The 24,204-nt window shown below is 46.5% G+C and overlaps 1 protein-coding gene across 3 annotated transcripts in view; it reads right to left on the reverse strand.

Annotated features, from left to right (window-relative positions):
• The window catches only part of LOC147034028 (meprin A subunit alpha-like), a 203,213-nt gene that overhangs the window by 136,432 nt on the left and 42,577 nt on the right, over positions 1-24,204 (reverse strand). For all 3 annotated transcript variants that reach the window (XM_085875390.1, XM_085875374.1, XM_085875382.1), the window contains one exon: positions 643-696. In XM_085875390.1, coding sequence (XP_085731516.1) covers positions 643-696 — 54 coding nt within the window. The remainder of the gene's footprint in view (positions 1-642; positions 697-24,204) is intronic.

Genomic DNA, 24,204 nt, shown 5'->3' on the forward strand with positions numbered 1-24,204 from the left:
CCAGTTTTATCATCCCCTTGTTGCATCTACAGTATGTTTTGTCCAACTGCCCGACTACTTGTGTCATTGTCGTCATAATATGCAGTTTGTGACTTCTGGTTAGCATCAGTTCTTGCAGTGGCATTGCAGTGCCACTAATGAAGTGTGCCCTGCAGATTTTAGCAGAAATTTGGAATTTGGCCAGGGTGCCAGCGATAGCTTGCCTACTCTTTATGAAGGACACCATGGGTTTTTTTAACATCCACCAACTGACGTTGGTAGACAAGATGTCCAGTTAAACATCCATCCAAGGACGGTACACACATTGATGCCACGCCCCACCTGCCCACTGCTTGTGCCTCTACCTTCTTTCACCTCACTCTTCACAAATCCGAGACTTTGGATCTAAAAACAAGTGCAGAAAATGTTCATCTTTTGCAATCTCGAACACGAAAAAAAACATATTGAACATTGATCACCAGGTTAAGCAACGTTTACTTCGTCCGATATAACTTAACATCTTAAATACCAGACAACTTTTCCAAACATGCCTTTGAACTAAGCCCTGTGTGAAGCATAATTTATCACTCTTCTGCTTGCTGACTCCATTAGTCTTCATCTTAGTTCCGAGTTTAAATCATATTTTACTTCAATGATACTTACTCGAGTTGAGTTGAGGAATGCTGGCATTCTCAGGATGATCAGTTACTTCAAGTTCTGAAAAAATAGAGACAATGTGACAAGTCTGAAGACTATGATGGTTCACGAGCGGTATTTGACGATGTAGATTGTTCCAGAAGTCAAGGATGAGACAATGTGATAATGTTTGACCAAGTTATAAAAATGATCAACATGATGTGGTACGAGTGACAGTTTATTATCTGCAAAATGTCGAAAACCCAGTTTCGTTCAACAACTTTCAAAATTTGACCTTTGCATAACCTTTAAAGGTCATAAAACAATGTTGTGGACATTAAAATAAGGAAACAGGATATGTGCTATAGCTTATTGGAGTTAGTTCGTTGAAGAAGGTCGAAAACCCGGTTCGATTCCCACAACTTTGAAAATTTGACCTTTGTGAACTTTAAAGGTCAAAGGTCAAGGATTATGACCTTTGGTGCAAAACTTCCTCTGGAACATTCCAGGAACAATATAACGTCATATAGGCTATATGGCATTTCGCACTCCTCGGATTATCCATACTTTGATGAAATCAGCGTAAAAACAAACTTGAAGGGGGCGCCACGGGCAAGTTGTTCGAGATAGAGCAAAATGGTTTCAAGACTTTAGGTGGGGAATGACCTCAAGATTATGCATAAAAAATATTGTCATCCCAGCTCTCAAACTTTGGGCGGTCATATGATTTTTATGTCAAAATTCGAAATTTTCTAAGTTTGTGACCTTGTGACCTTGATCTTGGGATGAAAATGAAAAATCGAGCTCTGTGGGGCTATGCAGGTGCCATTGGGCTAACCAAATACCGAACCCCCCTGCCAGATTCGATAAACCCCTCGGAGAAGATGGATTTTTACGTCAAAATTCGCAATTTTCTAAATTCGTGACGTTGTAACCTTGACACGAAAATGAAAAATCGAGCTCCATGGGGCTATCAATGCAGGTGCCATTGGGCTAACCAAATACCGAAACCCTTGCCTGATTCGACAAACCCCCTCAGAGAAGATGCAAATTGAAATTGGCTACCCCCTAAAAACACAATTCGCAATTTTCTAAGTTCGTGACCTTGACCTTGGGACGAAAATGAAAAATCGAGCTCTGTGGGGCTATGCAGGTGCTATTGGGCTAACCAAATACCAAAACCCCAGCCAGATTTGACAAACCCCTCAGAGAAGATAATTTTTTATGTCAAAATTCGCAATTTTCTAAGTTCGTGACCTTGTGACCTTGACCTTGGGACAAAAATGGAAAAAAAAAATCGAGCTCCATGGGGCTATCTATGCAGGTGCCATTGGGATAAACAAATACCGAAAACCCCTGCCAGATTCGACAAACCCCCAAGGAGAAGATGCAAATTGAAATCGGATACCCCCTAAAAACACAATTCGGAATTTTCTAAGTTCGTGACCTTGTGACCTTGACCTTGGGACGAAAATGAAAAATTGAGCTCCGTGGGGCTATGCAGGTACCATTGGGCTAACCAAATACCGAAACCCCAGCCAGATTCGACAAACCCCTCAGAGAAGATAATTTTTTATGTCAAAATTCGCAATTTATATAAAAATTCGCAAACAACAACAACAACAACAACAACGACAGACCCGAACATTTCCGAGCAGGCAGAAACCCCGCTTTGCCAGCTTGGTACTGACTAGTCATGCCTGCGAGGCTTATGAATGGTTGGTGGACATCAGAAAGTGCGAGAGAGAGGAAATAGTGGGGAGAGGTACGTGGTTGAAACAGAGGGTCTCATTTCTTTACTCTCCTCTCGGCATGACGATATAGCAGCGCAATTTTCGTTGTTCATACTGTGTGAATTTGCGCGCGTGCTGGAACAGGATGCTGGCTGTTGTCTGTTCAGCTGAATCATGAAGTTTGTACACTTAGTGAGGAGAGGAGAAGAAGAGCGCGTCACTCTGCTATAACTTGGCGTTATCCCGTTCTACCATTGAGAAAGAAAGTGGTCCATTGTTGTGAGCGGACCAAGTGTTAAGAGAGGAACGGTGTGGCAAGTTCGATCATGAGAAGAGACTATTCGGCGGTTCCTGGCATTGGAGGCCACCCACGCAAATTACCTTGTGAATGTTTCCCGCACAGAGAGTGACTTGGCACCATTTTGGGTGCAGTTTCCTGTGCAGCGATGACGTGGCTCGATCACCAGACTCCTAAAAGATCATCTCTGGGCACACAGCTAAGTGCCAGAATAAAGGGAGGATTTTCTTTTATTTTATCTTTCCTCTTGTCTGTTTCTGGAATAGTGTGGAGACGTCTCAAATTTAGGCTTTAGTTTATTTCATGTTTCATTACCTCGTGCATTGATTTATTTTTATTATCATGCTTTGATTTATTTCCATTATAAATATTTGATTAATGTTCATTAACTCTTCATTTGTAAGAGCTATTTTGTTTGTCGATTTGTTGTGGGTTCGAGTAGAAACGCTTGTGCTTCCATCCTGGTGAACACCTCTAGTACGCGTTTCGCCGCCTCCCATCCTACACGCGTCATAATCTCCAAGGATCTCGGCTGTTCGCCTCCAAGGGAAACCGTTCGGCGATCCGTCCAGGTCAGTGGGAACCAGCGTGGACATGACAATATATTCAAATATTACATCACATCACATAGCACCAACAACTTGGTGATGCAAACTATCAGTGTATTTGTAAGACCGTTAACTGATGACATTAGAAAGGCCAAAAATTATTCAGAGGTATGTTTCTTTCAACTGTGTTAGTCTGTTTTAGCATTTATGTCTGAGGTGTCGTTCTCCTGCATGCCATTTATATATACTGTAATCCCCACTATATGAGCTTGAGATAAATCCAAAAGTTTTTTTGTCTCATCATCATCATAAGCCTGGTGTTGGCTTAACGGTTAAGGTGGCTGACTTAAGATCTTAGGGTCTTGAGTTTGAGACCCTGTCGTGTCGTTAAATAACACTAGGTGGGTTGACTCAGCCTATCGTCCTTCTGAAGTTGGCAAAATGAGTACCAGCTTACTGGAAACAGCACTGCATCAGCAGCACAGCCACGCTCCCAGCAATGATGTAACCAGTAGATACAGGCTGCATATGAAATGATGACGATCATCATCATACTCATCATCACCACACCAGCTGATTTCAGATCATTGCAGGACAAAGGCCTCCCCTAACTAACATTGGAGGTCTTTTACATACTCACCATGCTTGCCAAGTGTGGACTGGTTTTGTGTGAATTTGTAATTTGTTGAAGGTGCCAGTTACTCTTCGTGAAGGACAGTGTGGGATCTTTAACATTCAGAAGAAAATCCAAACAGACAGGTGACCCCGAGACCAGGTGAAAAAGTGGGATGTGGAAGAATTCAGAAGCCACAATCCTTTGCAGCATCCACTGCAACTTGTGCAGAAGAGATGCTTCTTGTAACCTTTCAAAGACGTTTGTTTTCATAATTTCTTCCCGAAGTTGGAGGAATTGATTTGCATAATAGTGACCATCAATAATAACAGCTTTCTGCAGATAGTCCTTCATGATAACACCTTCACAGTCTCAGAAAACTGATGTGCGTGGGGAAATGTGTTTCGTGTGAAAAAGGCAAGCGTGAGGTGTGCATTGACCTTGCCACTGGTGGCAGCTGACTTGAACTTATTGTGGGATGGAAAACTTGTTTCCCACCGTTTACTTCGTTCTTTTGATTCATGACCAAAGTAGTTTTACTATGTTTCATCCTGGATCACGAGATGGCCAAAGAAAGCCTGTGGGTCACATTGGAATTCACAAAAGAAGGTTGAAGTGGAATTTGCATCCTGACCTTCTTTTGCTTTGGTGTTACATTTCTGATCACCCGTTTTGCCGAGACCATGTTCAGGTTTAGTTTTTCTTGCAAAATCTGTTCAAATAGTGATTTGCACATTCATGGATACGGGCTAATTTCTTAATGCTGATATGCCTGTCTGTCATCACTGTCATAAACCTGACCACGACTCATCTTCTGTGCTCCATCTGTCGTCCTGACCGTGGCTCATCTTCTGTGCTCAGTTTGTCACACTTTAATTAAGCAGACTACTCCTCAACTGTGCTGTATGAGGAGGTATCTTGACCTAATGTTTGCACCATTGTACCATGAATTTCCTTGAATGTCATTCCCTTGGGACATAAATATTTGATCTTGGCTCATATTTTATGTCTTTCACTTCAGAAAACTGGTAGGGGTCCAAACCATTCCCTGCTCCGAGGCATTCACAAACCATGGCTTTGGGATTGACGCTAGCTGCGTCAAAGCAGAAGCCACGTTGACATTGGGTTCCAAGGGCAAAGATGCTGGTTGATGCCAGAACCTTCCACCTCCATCCCCCACACACCACTCCCCCCCCCACTCCATGTGACACAAATGCGGCAAAGCTGGGCCAATCAGGAGACGATATGGGGGGGGGGGCTCTAGCAGCTTAGAGTGCATGCTTGCCTGCGGACTGGAAGAGGATAAAAGGGCGGGCAGTGTGTCTCTCTCTGTCTCTCTCTCTGTCTCTCTCTCTCTCTCTCTGTCTCTCTCTCTCTGTCTCTCTCTGTCTGTCTCTCTCTGTCTGTCTGTCTGTCTGTCTGTCTGTCTGTCTCTGTCTGTCTGTCTCTCTCTCTCTCTCTCTCTCTCTCTCTCTCTCTCTCTCTCTCTCTCTCTCTCTCTCTCTCTCTCTCTCTCGGACCTTCACAGCAAAAAGTACAGAGCAGTTCTCCCCCAGGATTTCCCTGCTTGCAGTTTGTGTCTTCACACCTAACACTTGCCTTTTTCACACGTAACACATTTCCCCATGCACATTTTCTTCTTCTTCTTCTTAACACTTTTCTCCCATTCGCTTCTCTCCATGGCAGCTTCGGCATGACCCGACTCCGTTTCGGCATCTTCAGCACCACTCAATACACATTGTGTAGACATACGAACTTCCCCATTGTCTTCCCCATCTTCCCCATTGTCTTGGGTCGCTCAACTGCATTTGATTTTTCATTTATTTATTTTCTATTTTTTTTCATTTATTTATATTTTCATGTCCGGATGCTTTCTGTTAGTTCTGTGATTTCTCATGGTGTATCGGCTTTGATGTCCGTCGGCACACAAAATTGCAGCGCTTTCCCATTGTCTCGGGTTACTCACCTGCATTTATTTTCATTTTTTTTTTCCATTTATTATTTTCTTTATTTATATTTTCATTTATGGATTTGTCCGACGATCCTGTGAATTTTTTTCGGTGACCAGCTTCAATGGTGATCGGCACGCAAAATTTCAGCTTTCTACGTCACCCGGAAGGTACTAATCTTTTATATGAGTCAGTGAGTCTGGTTAGAAAGAGCTTCATATATATTATATACTAGCAAATACCACCCGTTGCTTCTCTGGCGGTAATACGAAAGGGGGGAGGGAGAAAAAGAGGGGGGAAGAGGGAGAGAGGGGTGGGGGAGAGAAAGCGGGGAGAGTGAAGACATGGAGGGGAAGGGAGAAAGGAGGGAGGGGGAGGGAAGACAGTGTTAGGTGAGAGCAATGGAAGGCAGACGTGTGGTGGAGCATTAATTACGATTCATTCTGTTTCATCAAAATGATTCTGCATTGAATGACAGTAAAGATGGAAACAAAATAATGTCTTAAATCCATTTTCTACCAGTCATACGATAAACACAGTCCGGAAACAAACTCCCGTCCGGACACAAACTCCTGTGCAGACAAGTCTGGAGACAAACACTGTCCAGGCATAACCACCATCCGGATATGACCAGAGACAGACAGCCAGAGAGCGAGAGAGAAAGAGAGGGGAGGGGAGAATGAGAGAGGAGATGTGGGAGGAGGGTGCTGCACTGTATTGGGAGGTGGTCGTGCAAAGATGGGACAAAGGGAGAAAGAGAGAGAGAGAGAGTGGTGGGGGTAGGGGAGTTAGCAGAGAGAACATGTTATGCTTTATGAAAAAAACACGCACGCACGCACGCACGCACGCACAGTCGAAATCGGCAATTTTTCGGGAATCGGCAGGTTGGGGTAAGTGTGATAACCAACTACAGGACTGACTACATACAACCCAGAAACCTTGAGTAGCTTTCACGGAAAAACAACGTTGGATTCATATAGATGTTTCAGGGACATGTTCACAAACATTATTCTATATAAACAGCTGTGTGTGACGGGTGGAAAAAAAAAATTGGCTCGGTAATTTAGAAAACACGTTAAGAGTGAATTTCTATAAGATAGGCCCACCCATGAACATTGATGTCTTCAGATATTTTTCAAATTTCTATCCTAGGTTGTGTATGGTCTAAAACTCAGAAAGCCAAATTTTTGATGTGATTGACCCATTCCCCACCGTTTGGGCCACAGCCAAAGTTTGGAGATTTTGACACCCTTGAATTTTTTTTTCCATTTTCAAAGTGAATTATTTAGAATAACCATCAGTTACCCAAGGAAATTCCTTTACAAACTTATATGGTTTGGGCACTAAAATATTTTGTACAAAAATCTATGGGATCTGGATGGTTATGGAGAGTGGCACCACCTATAATCCCTTTCGGCAAACATTCACTTCAGACTTTCTCTGGCCATATTTTTAATAACCATCAAGGTCCCAAGGATTTTATTAGTGCATAAGATAGTACAAGTACTGTACTATCCTCTGAAAGTAAAACATTCATGGGACCTTGGTGGTTATGGCAGTACAGGGGGTCTCAAGACCACTTCGGGCTACACGAAGCCCTTTTTCGAGCCATACGAAGCCCTTTTTCGAGCCACACCCACTCCCATAACCATCCTAATATTGTGAAACTAATATTATCAAATGAAAAGTTCCATATCTACACTAACAAAACCAATAGTAAAATCCATGGGACCTTTTAAAAACAAAGAATAAAACAGGTCCAAAGTTGCCTCGTTTGACAGATAATGCACATAGCAATGTATATATAATGTACAGGTATATGTACATGACATGTACAATGTACATGGTCTGCCTCTATCACCAATTTCCATCACTTGCTATAGAAGTCCACTATATTCCATTGCTGATTCTATTTGAAACTGTAAAATATGTATGTATTATGAAATAAATGCTGTTTTGAGCAAAGTTTGTCTTTTGTATACATTCTTTATCTTGAAACCATGTAATTATGAGATGCAAGGTGATTTCTTTCATTTGTATTTGCCACCTTGTAGCCTGGTGTTGGCTTAGTGGTTAGGGTGGCGGCTTGGGATCCCAGGGTCCTGAGTTCAAGCCCCGTTGGCTGCTGAATTAACACCAGGGGGTTGACTCAGCCTGTCATCCATCTGAGGTCGGCGAAGTGAGTACCAGTGTACTGGTCCCGGTGTATGCCCCGGTTAGAATAGATATACCATATCCCTGTGTGTCATAAGAGGCGACCAGGGTTGGCGTCAGGAAGGGCATCCGGCCATAAAACATTGCCTCAAGAAAAAGCCTAACCCCTGCACAGCAGGGAAAAATGGCTGTAAAAACGGTCATTTTTTATTTTTTGTATTTGCCACCTTACATGACTTTTTTCCCCATCATGCCATTTGTAATTTCCTTTTCTTTGTCTTGGCAAGATGAAAAAACATGTAAAAAAAAAGAAAGCTGAATTTATATCCCCCCAATCCTTATATTGTTGCGAATTTGGAAGCTTACTGCACACAACAGTCAGGTACTATAGATCAGCAATATCGATAAGTATGTGTTTCTAGTTAGGGTCCCGTCCTATGTTTAATGGGTGATCAATTGTACGTGTGTGGAGTTATTTTAATCGTTAGGATTTAAATTACCACAACGACGACACCTGCCCTCACTTCCTTCCACCATCATCGACCGGCACCATTGAACGCGTGCGTGTCAGCACGTACGTGGGCGGTGTCCAGTGTGCTCGGCGGGGTTTCTCTGGACGTTGGTGTGCTGGCTTCGCCCCAAATATGGGCACAAGCGTTTCGCTCTGGCTTAGCCCCAAATATGGGCACAAGCGTTTCATGCTGGCTTCGCCCTAAATATGGGCACAAGCGTTTTCGTTCTGACTTGGCTCCAAATATGGACATAAAGCCTTTTCGTTCTGGCTTGGCTCCAAATATGGACAGAGCGTTCTCTCTGCCCAATGAGGGAGTGCAAGCGTGGGATAAAAGAAGCGCGGGTGGGCCAAAAAGGGGTGTTGAAGAGTAGAGTTGTTCAGAATTGTCTTCTGGTCTTCGGACATCTGGTGGTCTTCTGGAGCCAGTGGTCGCCTTCCTGGGGTCCCGCCAACAGAGAGTCTTCTTTTGTGGCCTGTGTGCCTGCCCCACGAGGATCGCCTGCCTGGGCTTGGAGCGTCATTGTGTGGCGGGTTAGAGTCCTGCCTCACCGGATCGTCGAAGACCGCACGAGGCGGAGAGGTCCGAGAATAGGCTCTGACCTCCAGCTCGCCTTTCCTCGAGCTGGAGGCTTCCAATAAAGACCTGACGGGTCCGTTTCTTTTTGGGTGTACGTGTGTATGTTTGTGGCACCAGTCTATTAAGTAAAATTGCATAAGTGCTTGTACATAAATTGCTATTCCTTCAGTATTCGGTTAACTCTGCCTTCTTGCGTGCTCCCCTGCCCCATTATAAATAAATATCCCTTTTGTTAAATGTTCCAGCTCGTTTCTGTGTTTCTTTCATTGGCTTGGCACGGTGTGTATTGAGAAATAGCGAGGCCGTAAATTGTTCATTTGGTCCGACAGGCCTTGGTAATCTCCGCTCGGGTTGCACACAGTTCGGGCTCGGTAACAGCTCGTTCGAGGTCCGTCGAGGGTGTGAATTCCGCGGTAGCTTTGTCCACTTGGGTAATTAGGTATATTGAAGTTTGGCAATTGACCCGACCCCACGCGGTCGAATTATTGGCGATTCATGGTCCAGTAAGGGACCCGTGCCTTTCGGACTTATCTAAAAGGCACGACCTCAATTCCGGTGTGTTCGGTGGAGCCAACTCTACTGCTCCCTCTAGCGGTCGTGTTCGCCACCGATACCCGGCCCCACAACAATATTGTTGCGAATCTGAAAGCCATGAGCACACAGACATTCAGGTTCCTACAGATTAGTTATTTCGATAAGTATGTGTTTCTAGTTAGAATCCATCCCCTCGTCTAATGGGTGAATAAATGTAAATGCGCTGTGAAGTTATTTTAATAGTCAGGTTTTCTTTTATTTAACAACACCAATGATAACAACACCAACGATAACAACACCAACGATAACACCAATGACACAAACGACAACAACACCAACGACAACAACACCAACGATAACAACTCCAAGAGATGGGAGGCGACAGCCTCCACCCAACGATGAGCGAACTGAATTCCATTCCCTAATATGGACATGAATCGGCTCGTTGGGGGATTCCAAGAAATGGGATGCGACAGCCCCCACCGACGGGGAATGAGTCACGCCGGAAGCGAGCCGCGCCCGAGAGGGATAAGAAGGGAAGAGAGAGACAGAAATTGGTTCTTCTTGGTTCTTGTTCGTGGGTCTTGTTCGCTCTGTTCTGGTTCGGTTATTTTGCTCTTCTTGGTTGGTGGTTGTTCGGAAGGTGGTTGGTGGTTCTTCGGCAGAATCGACGAAGCGGATTTGGAAAGATAGGCACCTCGTCTCACCAGCATGTGCTCCGGAGTGCGAGGGGATCTGCCAGAGCTCGGGAAGCTGATCGCGGCTCGCGGTGGTTGGATTCAGCTCGCCCTCGCTGGTGCCCGATCAAACGGCTCGAATACCACACGAGGTGGATAGGTCTGAGGCAGAATCTGGTCTTCAGCTCGTCTTTTCCATCCACGCTGGAGACCTTAATAAAGACCATTTTTGTTCCGATTCTTAGGGTGTGTGCGTATGTGTGTTTGTGGCACCAGTATAGTAAGTAGTGAATTGTTAAGTGCCTTGCTGTATATACGTGCTTATTAATATTCAGTTTAGCTCTGCCCTTATGTGCTCCCCTCATCCCCAATTGTGAATAAATATCCCGATTGTTCAATGTTTCAGCTCATTCGCGTCTATTCTTTCATTGGCTTCACGTGCTGCGTGTTGGAAAATTAGCCAGGCTGTTGCCGTTGTAACAGGATATTTGGGACCGACGGATCTCGGCGATCAAACCGCTCGGATCGCACATGGAACGGGTACGCTAAGTGGCTCGTTCCGTATGGGAGCCATCGAGGGTGAATTCCCCTGGTAGGTCGGACCACGTGGGTATTTAGATAAACTGAAATTGGCAATCGACCCTACCCCACGTGGTCTGTCTATTGGCGAACTTCAGTCCAAAAAGGGACCCGTACTTTTCCGAAGAAGTACTATCTAAATTCTGGGCGATCGGTCGAGCCGACTCTGCAGCTCCATCTCGCGGTCGTGCTCGCGGCCGATGCCCAGCCCCGCAACAATATATCATACCTGGTAAGTTACAATTTCCCACATTTGTCTGCTTATAAATAGGTCAAAGGTTATTTGGGATTAGCAGTTTTGAAATCCAGCATCAATTCAATCCAAGATACCATGGGTTTACTGTCTGTTCCTATGTGAAATCAGCATAGTTCTATCATTAGGCATTATGAATGAAGGTCATACAAATGCCAATGGTGTCAGGGATAGCATGGCTGAGTCTAGTTCATGTTTAGTTGATTTATTTATATTTTGGTTTGTTGAATGAAAGCCAGTGGAAAAAATGGGGTGATTTGAACATTGCTTCCTGCTGTTCATGTTCAGTCCATTCTGAAAAAAACATCGGCGAAATAAAATCTTACAGAAAAAATCCTTTTATTCATGCACCAATAAAAGTTTAGGCCTACTTCTCCAAACACATACTTTTGCTCGACAGTAAATGCATCTTTTTGTTTCAGGGGACATCACTCAGCCATGGCATATAGATCGTGCATTTTCTACAATGGAAATCATGGTATTTGCGGCCCATTTCTTCCACGAAGAGCTCACTCGCTGACCAGTATAGCATCACTGAATTCTGGAGAATGGAGAGGCTGTCAAGGTTTCATTCCTTCATTTGTGTGGAAAGGAATTATTCATTTGGCCCAGTACACCAGAGATCGAAGAACACCCAATTTCAACAGTTCTGTGCAAGATGCATCCACTAACGATTATCCAGACCATGTACATGTCGTGCACATATACATGTACATTACATGTACATCGATATGTACATTATCTGTCAAACAAGGCAACTTTGGACCTGTTTTATTCTTTGTTTTTATAAGGTCCCATGGATTTTAATATTGATTTTGTTAGTATAGATATGGAACTTTCATTTGATAATACTAGTTTCAAAATATCACGATGGTTATGGGAATGGGTGTGGCTCCAAAAAGGGCTTCATATAGCCCGAAGTGGACTTGAGACCCCCTTTACTGCCATAACCACCAAGGTCCCATGAATGTTTTACTTTCCTAGGATAGTACAGTACTTGTACTATCCTATGCACTAATAAAATCCTTGGGATCTTGATGGTTATTAAAAATATGGCCAGAGAAAGTCTGAAGTGAATGTTTGCGAAAGGGAATATAGGTGGCACTACTATCCATAGCCATCCAGATCCCAAAGATTTTTGTTCAAAATATTTTAGTACCCAAACCATACAATAAGTATGTAAAGGAATTTCCTTGGGCAACTGATGGTTATTCCAAATAATTCACTTTGAAAATGGAAAGAATTTTCAAGGGTGTCAAAATCTCCAAACTTAGGGTGTGGCCTAAACGGCAGGGAATGGGTCAATCACATCAAAAATTTGGTGTTCTGAGTTTTAGACCACACACAACCTAGGATAAAAATTTGAAAAATATCTGAAGACATCAATGTTCAAATGTCACCATTTTTGGCCTATCTTATATAAATTCACTCTTAATACGCAAATGGCTCGGAAATCGGGTGTTATTTCACAACTCACTCTGAATGACGGTGCACGAACCACTCGCTCAGGGTGACGGTGCACGAACCACTCGCTCAGGGTGACGGTGCACGAACCACTCGCTCAGGGTGACGGTGCACGAACCACTCGCTCAGGGTGACGGTGCACGAACCACTCGCTCAGGGTGACGGTGCACGAACCACTCGCTCAGGGTGACGGTGCACGAACCAATCGCTCAGGGTGACGGTGCACGAACCAATCGCTCAGGGTGACGGTGCACGAACCACTCGCTCAGGGTGACGGTGCACGAACCACTCGCTCAGGGTGACGGTGCACGAACCACTCGCTCAGGGTGACGGTGCACGAACCACTCGCTCAGGGTGACGGTGCACGAACCACTCGCTCAGGGTGACGGTGCACGAACCACTCGCTCAGGGTGACGGTGCACGAACCACTCGCTCAGGGTGACGGTGCACGAACCACTCGCTCAGGGTGACGGTGCACGAACCACTCGCTCAGGGTGACGGTGCACGAACCACTCGCTCAGGGTGACGGTGCACGAACCACTCGCTCAGGGTGACGGTGCACGAACCACTCGCTCAGGGTGACGGTGCACGAACCACTCGCTCAGGGTGACGGTGCACGAACCACTCGCTCAGGGTGACGGTGCACGAACCACTCGCTCAGGGTGACGGTGCACAAACCACTCGCTCAGGGTGACGGTGCACGAACCACTCGCTCAGGGTGACGGTGCACGAACCACTCGCTCAGGGTGACGGTGCACGAACCACTCGCTCAGGGTGACGGTGCACGAACCACTCGCTCAGGGTGACGGTGCACGAACCACTCGCTCAGGGTGACGGTGCACGAACCACTCGCTCAGGGTGACGGTGCACGAACCACTCGCTCAGGGTGACGGTGCACGAACCACTCGCTCAGGGTGACGGTGCACGAACCACTCGCTCAGGGTGACGGTGCACGAACCACTCGCTCAGGGTGACGGTGCACGAACCACTCGCTCAGGGTGACGGTGCACGAACCACTCGCTCAGGGTGACGGTGCACGAACCACTCGCTCAGGGTGACGGTGCACGAACCACTCGCTCAGGGTGACGGTGCACGAACCACTCGCTCAGGGTGACGGTGCACGAACCACTCGCTCAGGGTGACGGTGCACGAACCACTCGCTCAGGGTGACGGTGCACGAACCACTCGCTCAGGGTGACGGTGCACGAACCACTCGCTCAGGGTGACGGTGCACGAACCACTCGCTCAGGGTGACGGTGCACGAACCACTCGCTCAGGGTGACGGTGCACGAACCACTCGCTCAGGGTGACGGTGCACGAACCACTCGCTCAGGGCGACGGTGCACGAACCACTCGCTCAGGGCGACGGTGCACGAACCACTCGCTCAGGGTGACGGTGCACGAACCACTCGCTCAGGGTGACGGTGCACGAACCACTCGCTCAGGGTGACGGTGCACGAACCACTCGCTCAGGGTGACGGTGCACGAACCACTCGCTCAGGGTGACGGTGCACGAACCACTCGCTCAGGGTGACGGTGCACGAACCACTCGCTCAGGGTGACGGTGCACGAACCACTTGCTCTGAATGACATGGCGTGGGAAAAACGTCCGCAGTGAGTGAACAATTCACTCAGAATGAGGTAGCGCAGTACCGCTGTCGACAACAGGCACTCAGCAAGTGGTTGTAGCTCTCTATTTCAATGGTTGTTAAGGAACCGTTGGCCAGGCAGTCACTGCATACCATAAAGGATCCCTTTAACCTTAAAGCCACCCTTCACCATGCACACAGCATTTAATGAAATAAAATGAATCTATCAATCCACCATTTTGCCTGCTCCTCGGTGCATGTGTCACGTGGTTCAGGGTCTGCGCAAACATTATCACTTGTTTTTTTTTAACGTCCGTTTTTTAACAGTTTTGCTGTGATTTCCTGCAGAGCACCTCGTGAAACCTCCGAAAATATAGACACAGATCTGACACACGCTATGGATAGGCAGTCCCTCTGGGGGCTCAACGCAAGGTCGAGCAGTGAACGCATTAAATAATAGAGCGCAATGTAGCTGGTTAATTTTGGCATGTCCCGAAATTTTTTGTTTACTCAATATAATTCTCCAAACAGTAGAAAAAGATAAGTTTAATGCTTTGGAAATTTCACGTTTTATTATGTATACTTGTGCAGGCCCGTAGGGGCGGGCCAGTATGTGCAGCTTCGTGCCTGCAGTATGAGGTCCCCAGCATCAATTGTGACGTCATATCAAACGAAGAAGAAGAATTGTGACGCCCCTCTCTCTCCCCCCTCTGTCCCCCCTCATCTCTCTCCCCCTCTCTTGACCCCCCTCTTCTCTCCCCTCCTCTCTCCCTCCACTCTCTTGCCCCCCTCTCACCCTCCTCCTCTCCCCCTCCTCTGTCCCCCCTCTCTTGCCCCTCTCACGCCCCTCCTCTGTCCCCCTCCTCTCTCCCTCTCCTCTCACCCCCTTCTCTCTCCCCCTCCTCTCTCCCCCTCCTCTCTCCCTTCTCTTGCCCCCCTCTCACCCCACTCTCGCCCCCATTTCACCCTCTCCCCACTCTCTCCCTCCCCTCTCTTGCCCCCCTCTCACCCCCCTATCTCACCCTTCTCTCTCTCCCCCCTCCTCTCTCCCTCCCCTCTCACCCCCTTCTCTCTCCCCCTCCTCTCTCCCTTCTCTTGCCCCCCTCTCACCCCACTCTCGCCCCCATTTCACCCTCTCCCCACTCTCTCCCTCCCCTCTCTTGCCCCCCTCTCACCCCCTATCTCACCCTTCTCTCTCCCCCCTCCTCTCTCCCTCCCCTCTCACCCCCTTCTCTCTCCCCCCTCCTCTCTCCCTTCTCTTACCCCCCTCTCACACCCTCTCTCGCCCTTCTCTCTCTCCCCTCTCTTTCCCCCCCCTTTCACCCCCTCTCTCTCCCCTCCTCTCTCCCCTCTCTTGCTCCCCCTTTCACCCCCTCTCTCGCCCTTCTCTCTCCCCTCTCCCTTCTCTCTCCCCCTCCTCTCACCCCCCATCCTCTCTCCCTCCCCTCTCTTGCCACCCCCTCTCACCCCCTCTCTCCCCCTCCTCTCTCCCTCCCTCACCCCCCTCTCTCGCCCTTCTCTCCCCCCTCCTCTCTCGTCCCTCTCTTTGTAAATGTATTCACAAATGTCTACCAAGCACAACGATTAATTCCAACCTTGGGAAAAAACAGCTTTCAAACCCTTGGGAAACAGCTGTTTCCCTCGGGAAAATTCAAACCTTGGGATTAATTAATAATTTGAATAATAATCAAACCTTGGGAGTTTGGCACATACCCAGGTATGTCACATACCCAGAGAAAGGCACATACCCAGGTCACCAGTGTCGATTGTGACGTCATACCAAACGAAGAAGAAGAAGAATTGTGACGTCAATCGTTCAAATAATTTTTAAATAATTAAATAAGCATTAATTGTGACGTCATTCGTGACGTCATAGCACAGTGTCCTGTCATTGGTTCACAGATACATGGCCGTAACTTGGGAACCGCTCGTCCGATCGATAACAAACCTCGAAAAGGCAAATCCGCGGGTCCACGGCAATATTCCTGGCAAGTTTCAATCCGATCGGACTGGTGGTCGTCCGGTTATTAATAATTTGGGAAAAAATTGGCATGATAAGGTGAGAAGGTGGAACGACACCTTCAGCTGCCATATATACACCTTTTCAACACTGAAAAAGCAGTAAAATGGGCGTAACTTGGGAACCGCTCATCCGATCGATATCAAACCTGGAAAAGGCACATCTGCGGGGCCCCGGCAATATTCCTGGCAAGTTTGAATGAGATCGGACCGGCAGTCATCGAGAAACGGCAGTCGCAGACAGACAGACAGACAGACACACAGATTGCTGAAATTATAGATAGACTTATACGGGCCCGTAGGTGCGTAAATGACGACTGGATTGGGGAATTATTTCAATTAGATTGGACCAACCGTATCATAAATGGCCATAACTTGGGAAACACCTGGGAAACTTACTCAGGTCCCCAGCATCAATTGTGACGTCATATCAAATGAAGAAGAATTGCAACGCCCTCTCTCTCGCCCCCCCCTCGCTCCCCTCGCTCCCCCCTAGTCTCGCCCCTCCTCTCTCCCCCCCTCCTCTGTCGCCCCTCTCTCTCGCCCCCACTCTCACCCCCTCTCTCCACCTCTTTAATTGTGACGCCCCTCTCTCACCCCTCTCTCAACCCCTCTCTCTCCCACCCATAGTCTCACCCCTCCTCTATCCCGCCTCTTTCTCCCCCTCTCCCACCCCTAGTCTCACCCCTCCTCTCTCGCCCCTCTCTCTCGCCCCCACACACCCCTCTCCCGTCCCCCTCTCTCGCTCTCTCTCGTCCCCACTCCCACCCCCTCTTCCCTAGTCTCGCCCTTCCTCTCTCCCCCTCCTCTCTCGCCCCTCTCTCTCGCCCCCACTCTCATCCCCCCTCTCCCGTCCCCTCCCTCGCAGATATTGGTCGACAGAAAAATGGCCGTAACTTGGGAACCGCTCGTCCGATTAATATCAAACCTCGAAAAGGCATATCCGCGGGTCCCCAGCAATATTCCTGGCAAGTTTCAATCAGATCGGACCGTCAATCGTGCAAAAATAAATAAATAAATAAACATTTAATTGTGACGTCATAGCACCGTGTCCTGTCATTGGTTCACAGATACATGGCCGTAACTTGGGAACCGCTCGTCCGATCGATATCAAACCTCGAAAAGGCATATCCGCGGGTCCACGGCAATATTCCTGGCAAGTTTCAATCCGATTGGACCGGTGGTCGTCCGATTATTAATAATTTGGGAAAAAATTGGCATGATAAGGTGAGAAGGTGGAACGACACCTTCAGCTGCCATATATACACCTTTTCAACACTGAAAAAGCAGTAAAATGGGCGTAACCTGGGAACCGCTCGTCCGATCGATATCAAACCTCGAAAAGGCACATCTGCGGGGCCCCGGCAATATTCCTGGCAAGTTTGAATGAGATCGGACCGGCGGTCATCGAGAAACGGCGGTCGCAGACAGACAGACAGACACACAGATTGCTGAAATTATAGATAGACTTATACGGGCCCGTAAACGACGACTGGATTGGGGCATTATTTCAATTAGATTGGACCAACCGTATCATAAATGACCATAACTTGGGAAACACCTGGGAAACTTACTCAGGTCCCCAGCATCAATTGTGACGTCATATCAAATGAAGAAGAATTGCAACGCCCCTTTCTCTCACCCCCCTCGCTCCCCCCTAGTCTCGCCCCTCCTCTCTCCCCCCTCCTGTCGCCCCTCTCTCTCGCCCCCACTCTCACCCCCCTCCATCCCCCCTCTTACTCCCCCCTCTCACCCCTAGTCTCACTCTCCTCTCTCGCCCCTCTCTCTCGCCCCCACTCCCACCCCCTCACACACCCCTCTCCCGTCCCCCTCTCTCGCTCTCTCTCATCCCCACTCCCACCCCCTCTCCCCCTAGTCTCGCCCTTCCTCTCTCCCCCTCCTCTCTCGCCCCTCTCTCTCGCCCCCACTCTCATCCCCCCCTCTCCCGTCCCCTCCCTCGCAGATATTGGTCGACATAAATGGCCGTAACTTGGGAACCGCTCGCCCGATTAATATCAAACCTCGAAAAGGCATATCCGCGGGTCCCCAGCAATATTCCTGGCAAGTTTCAATCAGATCGGACCGTCAATCGTGCAAAAATAAATAAATAAATAAATAAACATTAATTGTGACGTCATTCGTGACGTCATAGCACCGTGTCTTGTCATTGGTCGACAGATAAATAAATGGCCGTAACTTGGGAACTGATTATCTGATTAATATCAAACCTTGAAAAGGCACATCCGCGGGTCCCCAGCAATATTCCTGGCAAGTTTCAATCAGATCGGACGGTCAATCGTGCAAAAAAAATAAAATAAATAAATAAATAAACAAACATTAATTGTGACGTCATTTGTGATGTCATAGCACCGTATCCTGTCATTGGTCGACAGATAAATGGCCGTAACTCGGGAACCGCTCGTCCGATCGATATCAAACCTTGAAAAGGCACATCCGCGGGTCCCCGGCAATATTCCTGGCAAGTTTCAATCCGATCGGACTGGTGATCATCCGGTTATTAATAATTTTGGAAAAAATTGGCATAAGGTGAGAAGGTGGAAGGACACCTTCAGCTGCCATATATACACCTTTTCAACACTGAAAAAGCAGTAAAATGGCCGTAACTTGGGAACCGCTTGTCCGATTCATATCAAACCTTGAAAAGGCACATCTGCGGGTCCCCGGCAATATTCCTGGCAAGTCTCAATCAGATTGGAGCGGTGGTTGTTGAGAAACAGCGGTCGCAGACAGACAGACAGACAGACACACAGAGATTGCTGGAATTATAGATAGACTAGTACGGGCCCGTAGGGGCGGGCCCGTAGGTGCGTGCCTGTAGGTGAGTGCCAGTATGTGCAGCCTCCCTCTCTCTCTCTCTCTCTCTCTCTCTCTCTCTCTCTCTCTCTCTCTCTCTCTCTCTCTCTCTCTCTCTCTCTCTCTCTCTCTCTCTCTCTCTCTCTCTCTCTCTCTCTCTCAAACCTCGAAAAGGCACATCCGTGGGTCCCCAGCAATATTCCTGGCAAGTTTCAATCGTGCAAAAGAAATAATAATAATAAATAAATAAATAAATAAATAAACATTAATTGTTATGTCATTCTTGACGTCATAGCACCGTGTCCTGTCATTGGTCGACAGATAAATGGCCGTAACTTGGGAACCGCTCGTCCGATTAATACCAAACCTTGAAAAGGCACATCCGCGGGGCCCCGTCAATATTCCTGGCAAGTTTCAATCAGATCGGACTGGCGGTCGTCGAGAAACGGCGGTCGCAGACAGACAGACACACAGAGATTGCTGGAATTATAGATAGATATGGAGAAGGAAGGAACATAGCCATGCTCGCTTAAAGTAAATAGGTATATCAGCCTAGTTTATAAGTAAAGACTCATTATTTCTTTAAATTATAAGATTTCACAACAGATTTCGATACTTTTTTAGTCTGTACGATATCCGATCCTCAAAACCGAAATAATATTTTGATGATATACTTTAATTGATCCATGAGGGTAAATCATGGAAAATCGTATCATATAATGCATGAAATCACTTCTAGCTCCTAATTTGAAAATGATAGTACTTACAAAAGCGATGTATACAATGATTCATAGCTTTGATGAACAGGCATTCGATAATGCGAGTGAGGAAAGTGGGAAGGAAAAAAACTTTATCGTTAAGAAATCATTGCGGCCTGTTCCAAGTCAAGGCATGGTTGAGCAGGCCAAAAAACATGGCAGCTTCAGACTCCAGCGAGGTTACTTAGGATATGCCATACTTTAAGACCCCAGAAAGCGAGGTGGCCGAGGATCGCCTGGTGAAGGATACAATTAAATAAGGCCGTTAATTATCTTCAAAAGGGTATTTTAATTAACCCAAACACCCAATTTTCAGTCGTGCACTTCCTTCGAGTTTTATTAGCAAACACGCAAATTTCAGGCTGATAGGTTTTATAGTTTTGGAGTTATAGAAGAGACACACTGACACATTAGTATAAGCCGGTAGGCGACATGGGTGGTCGCGACATAATTGCATACTAGTCATCCAGTTTTTGACGGATCGGGCGGAAATTTTTGGACAAAGAGGTTGATTACAGTGCGCATAAAAGCCTGGAAGCCCATTTTTGATTTTCGAAAAAAAAAAAATTGGGGATTTTTTCTAAAATTTCAAAGTCCCGTTGCTAGGCAACGGTGGTGTCCATAGCAACGGTGCTCAAAAGCATAGAACTAGATCCTGGTATGAACCTACCTATCAAGTTTCATCAAAATCGATTGACTCCTCTGGCCTCCAGAGCTGTCCATTACATACAAACAAACAAAAAAAAAATGACGGTAAATAGACACCCTATTTTTGAAGGACTACCATTTGAAAAATAAAACCTAAATCAAAAATCGGCGCGAGTAAAATTTTCTAAATATCTCGAAGTGTTTAATTCCAAAGTCTCGTTTCTCCACATTCAAAACTGTAGGACAAGTATTTTTTTTCTCCGATTTTGGAAATTCTTCCAAGAAAAAAAGTTGACGTCATAATATCGCCGCTAATGCAAATCGCCTATACCATTATCTCCGAAACTAGGCAAGCTGTTTGAATTTTGTTTGCGGGAATCAAGCCGGGCATTAGCACAGATAAATAATTTATTGCAAACGTAATACATCACAATGACGTCATATTCGTTTTTATGACGTCGCCATTAAGAGGACGAGGATCTTAGCTCATTCGAGCTTGTTTTAATCCCATTATGAATTCAATTGAATAGTAATCAAGGTAATGAGTCAGGGTTAGGTGTCCGATAAAAGCGGGTATGCATCAAAGTGGGACATCTTGGTACCTGGTCATCACTGCAAGCAGTTGTAAAATGGCAATTCTAGTTATGTCCATTATTAATTATGTAACACACCAGTACACAACACAAAACTACACAAACATCATGCATAACAAGTCCTGGCGAGGGTCTGCACACACACCAGTACACACACACACACACACACACACACACACACACACACACACACACACACACACACACACACACACACGAAAAAAAATCACAGAACCGTAGGAAAGCATCCGTAAATGAAAATATAAATAAATGAAAACTCAAATGCAGGTGAGTGACCCTAGACAATGGGGAAGCACGGTTCGAATGCTTACGCAATGTGCAATCACACCCCGTGAGTGTGTGTGTGTAGGTATATATATATATATATATATATATATATATATATAAATATATATATATAGATATATATATATATATATATATATATATATATATATATATATATATATATACATATATATATATATATATATATATATATACATATATATATATATACACTCATGAGGCTCCCTCACGAAGAGAATCTGGTGAGCAGGATCAGCATCAGGAAAACGACCCACACATCCACACAGCCACAGCTGATGCCCACAGACTATGCAGGTAACAAACCTCACATGAGTCTCTCTCAGTAACGGCTCGTTGGACACAAAGTCTGACCAGCGATAGCCAAGGATTCTCCAAAGAGACCTGGTACCAAAGGAATTAAGTCTCCATCTCAGATCCCTGGTCAGAGTCCAAGTCTCACTTCCGTCGAGCAAGACTGGAAGCACCAGGACCTGAAGCTCGGACTTTCGTTGTCCTGCACAGGTACAGACAGCACCACACCTTATGATCCAGTGAATCAATAACTCCCCAGGCCCGACCCAGACGTCTATCGACCTCTGGCTCACAGCCAGCAGAGACATGAATATCACTGCCAAGGAAAGTGAATCTCTCGGTGACCTCAACATCCTCACCATACACAGGAACAGACAAGAAAGTAGCACCCAAGATGTCATTGAAAGCCTGGATCATTATCTTGACCCAGTAAACCTGTAATCCCTGCCCTGACTCCTTTGACTTTGAGGTCTTTTGACTTTGACTCCTTCGACTCAGACCTTGAGGGCCCCCAAAAGGATATCCAGAGTCTCCGCAAAGTTGACTGCATCGTCTGCGAAATCAAGGTCAGAAATCTTGACATTCCCAAATGATGCACCACAGCTTTATCTATCCGACATCCTCACCAGAATCCAGTCCATACAAGTGCTGAAAAGTGTGGGGGCCAGTACACACCCCTGACGAACTCCAGTAATAACTGGAAATAAGTCAGAGATGGTATCACCACATTTCACAGCACTCTCAGTACCAGAGTATAGTTCAGACATCAGATCGATCAGTTTTGGTGGCACCCCACAAAAACAAAGAATCTTCCAGAAGTCATCCCAATTCACTGAATCGAACACTTTGCACAGATCAACATAAGCTGCAAGTAGCCCCTGTTGAAACTCTCATCTGTGTTTGGTGAGGACCTGAAGAGCAGGGACATGGTCAATCGTTGACCTCATTGGTGTAAAGCCTGACGGCTCTGGGCACTGGTGCTCAAGCAGATGGTGGTGAACCCCATCAATAATTATTCGAGGAAAGACCTTGCCCGGCATTGAGAGCAGTGTCACCCCTCGGTAGTTGTTGCAGTCTTGGTGATCACCCCTTTCTTTCCAGAGAGGGACAACAACCCCCCCTCCACCCCCCCTCTTCCAGTCAAATTGGATGACGCCTGTGTTCTCGGCAGAGCACCGAACTGCATGCAATGACATGAGTACAGCATTTCCACCAACCTTGAGAAGTTTAGCATGGATACCACAGAACCCATGAGCTTTGCCCCCATTTCAACTGGTTCACCACAGCCTGTGTTTCCACAAATGAAGGTGAATTACAGTTGATTGGAGGGTCAGCAATAGGGATAGTGACACCACACAAACACAAACATTTTAAGGCCATTTTTCCCTGCTGGAGCTGGTTTAGCCTTTCAGATCCCATGACAATCTTCCACCATGGTTCCCTTGTTGAGGCAATGATTTTTATGGCCAGATGCCCTTCCTGACATCAACCCTTTTGTCGTCTCTTATGACATGCAGGGATAAGGTATACCTATTCTAAACCGCGGCACACACCAGAACATCCCAGCAAGCTGGTACTCATTTTGCCGACCTCGGAAGGATGACAGGCTGAGTCAACTCCACCTGGTATCAATTCAATGGTTGAGTGGGATTTGAACTCAGCACCCGAGGATCGCAAGCACACCCTCCGAACCATTAATCCAACACCAGAGGAGGAGATTGGGACTATACTCTGTGCAGAGCGTTGGTGCTGTTTAAGCAGTTAACACCAGATAAGGGATAGTTACACCCCTGAATCAAACTCAACAGCTGGTGGGTCAGCCTGGTACAGCCGCTCAAAGTAACTGGCCGAGCCGCTAAAAGTTCACTTCGGACTCCTCTGTCAAGAGCCCACCACCGTCTGCTCTAACTGCAGTACACCGAGGGAAGGACTTGGAAGAACGCAATGCACAAATACCCCAGTAAGCATGATGAGAATCACTTGACCATAGGTGATGCTCTACCGCCTCAAAGATTCCTCATACATCGGCCTCCTTGTCAGCCCTCAGTGAACGTATAGTTGTACACCTCAACTCCCTGAACAGTTCAGCTCTGCCATTAAGCCTGGACCTGCGACTATGGTCAATGGTATCCAGTGTTCCTTAAGAGACAAAATTATTCTTCGCCCGACAGTGAGTTCCAAGACATCCACCGACAACATCAAGGATGGTGGTCTTAAAGGCACTCCATAATTCTTCAGGATTTCCCAAAGCACCCAGATCCCCCAAATCTCCATTCAGCCTGTTTGCAAACACCTCAGCGACCCTCTCATCCTTTTGCTTGCCAACATCCAACCTTGGCTGGGATGTTACTATTCTCCTGAATTTAAGCTGCAACTTCAGAGTTGCTACAACAAGCCTCTGGTCGGTATTGAGGAACTGAGCACTCTGGTGGATCCTGCAGTTCTGGATTATCTTCCAGCGACCGTCAACGAGGACATGGTTAATCTCCTTTGCCACACCACCAGCGTTGCAATACCAAATCCAAGTCCAGTGGACAGACAAACAAACAAACACACAAACACAAAAACAAACAAACAAGTGGAGGTGATCAACATACTTGTCAATTTTTTTTTGTTTTTGCAAAGTGATGAAAATAAATAAATGAAAAATCAAA

This window comes from Eptatretus burgeri, chromosome 1 (genome assembly GCF_056783735.1).
Source record: "Eptatretus burgeri isolate ZD-2024b chromosome 1, Ebu_testis_v1, whole genome shotgun sequence".
Lineage (NCBI taxonomy): Eukaryota > Metazoa > Chordata > Myxini > Myxiniformes > Myxinidae > Eptatretus > Eptatretus burgeri.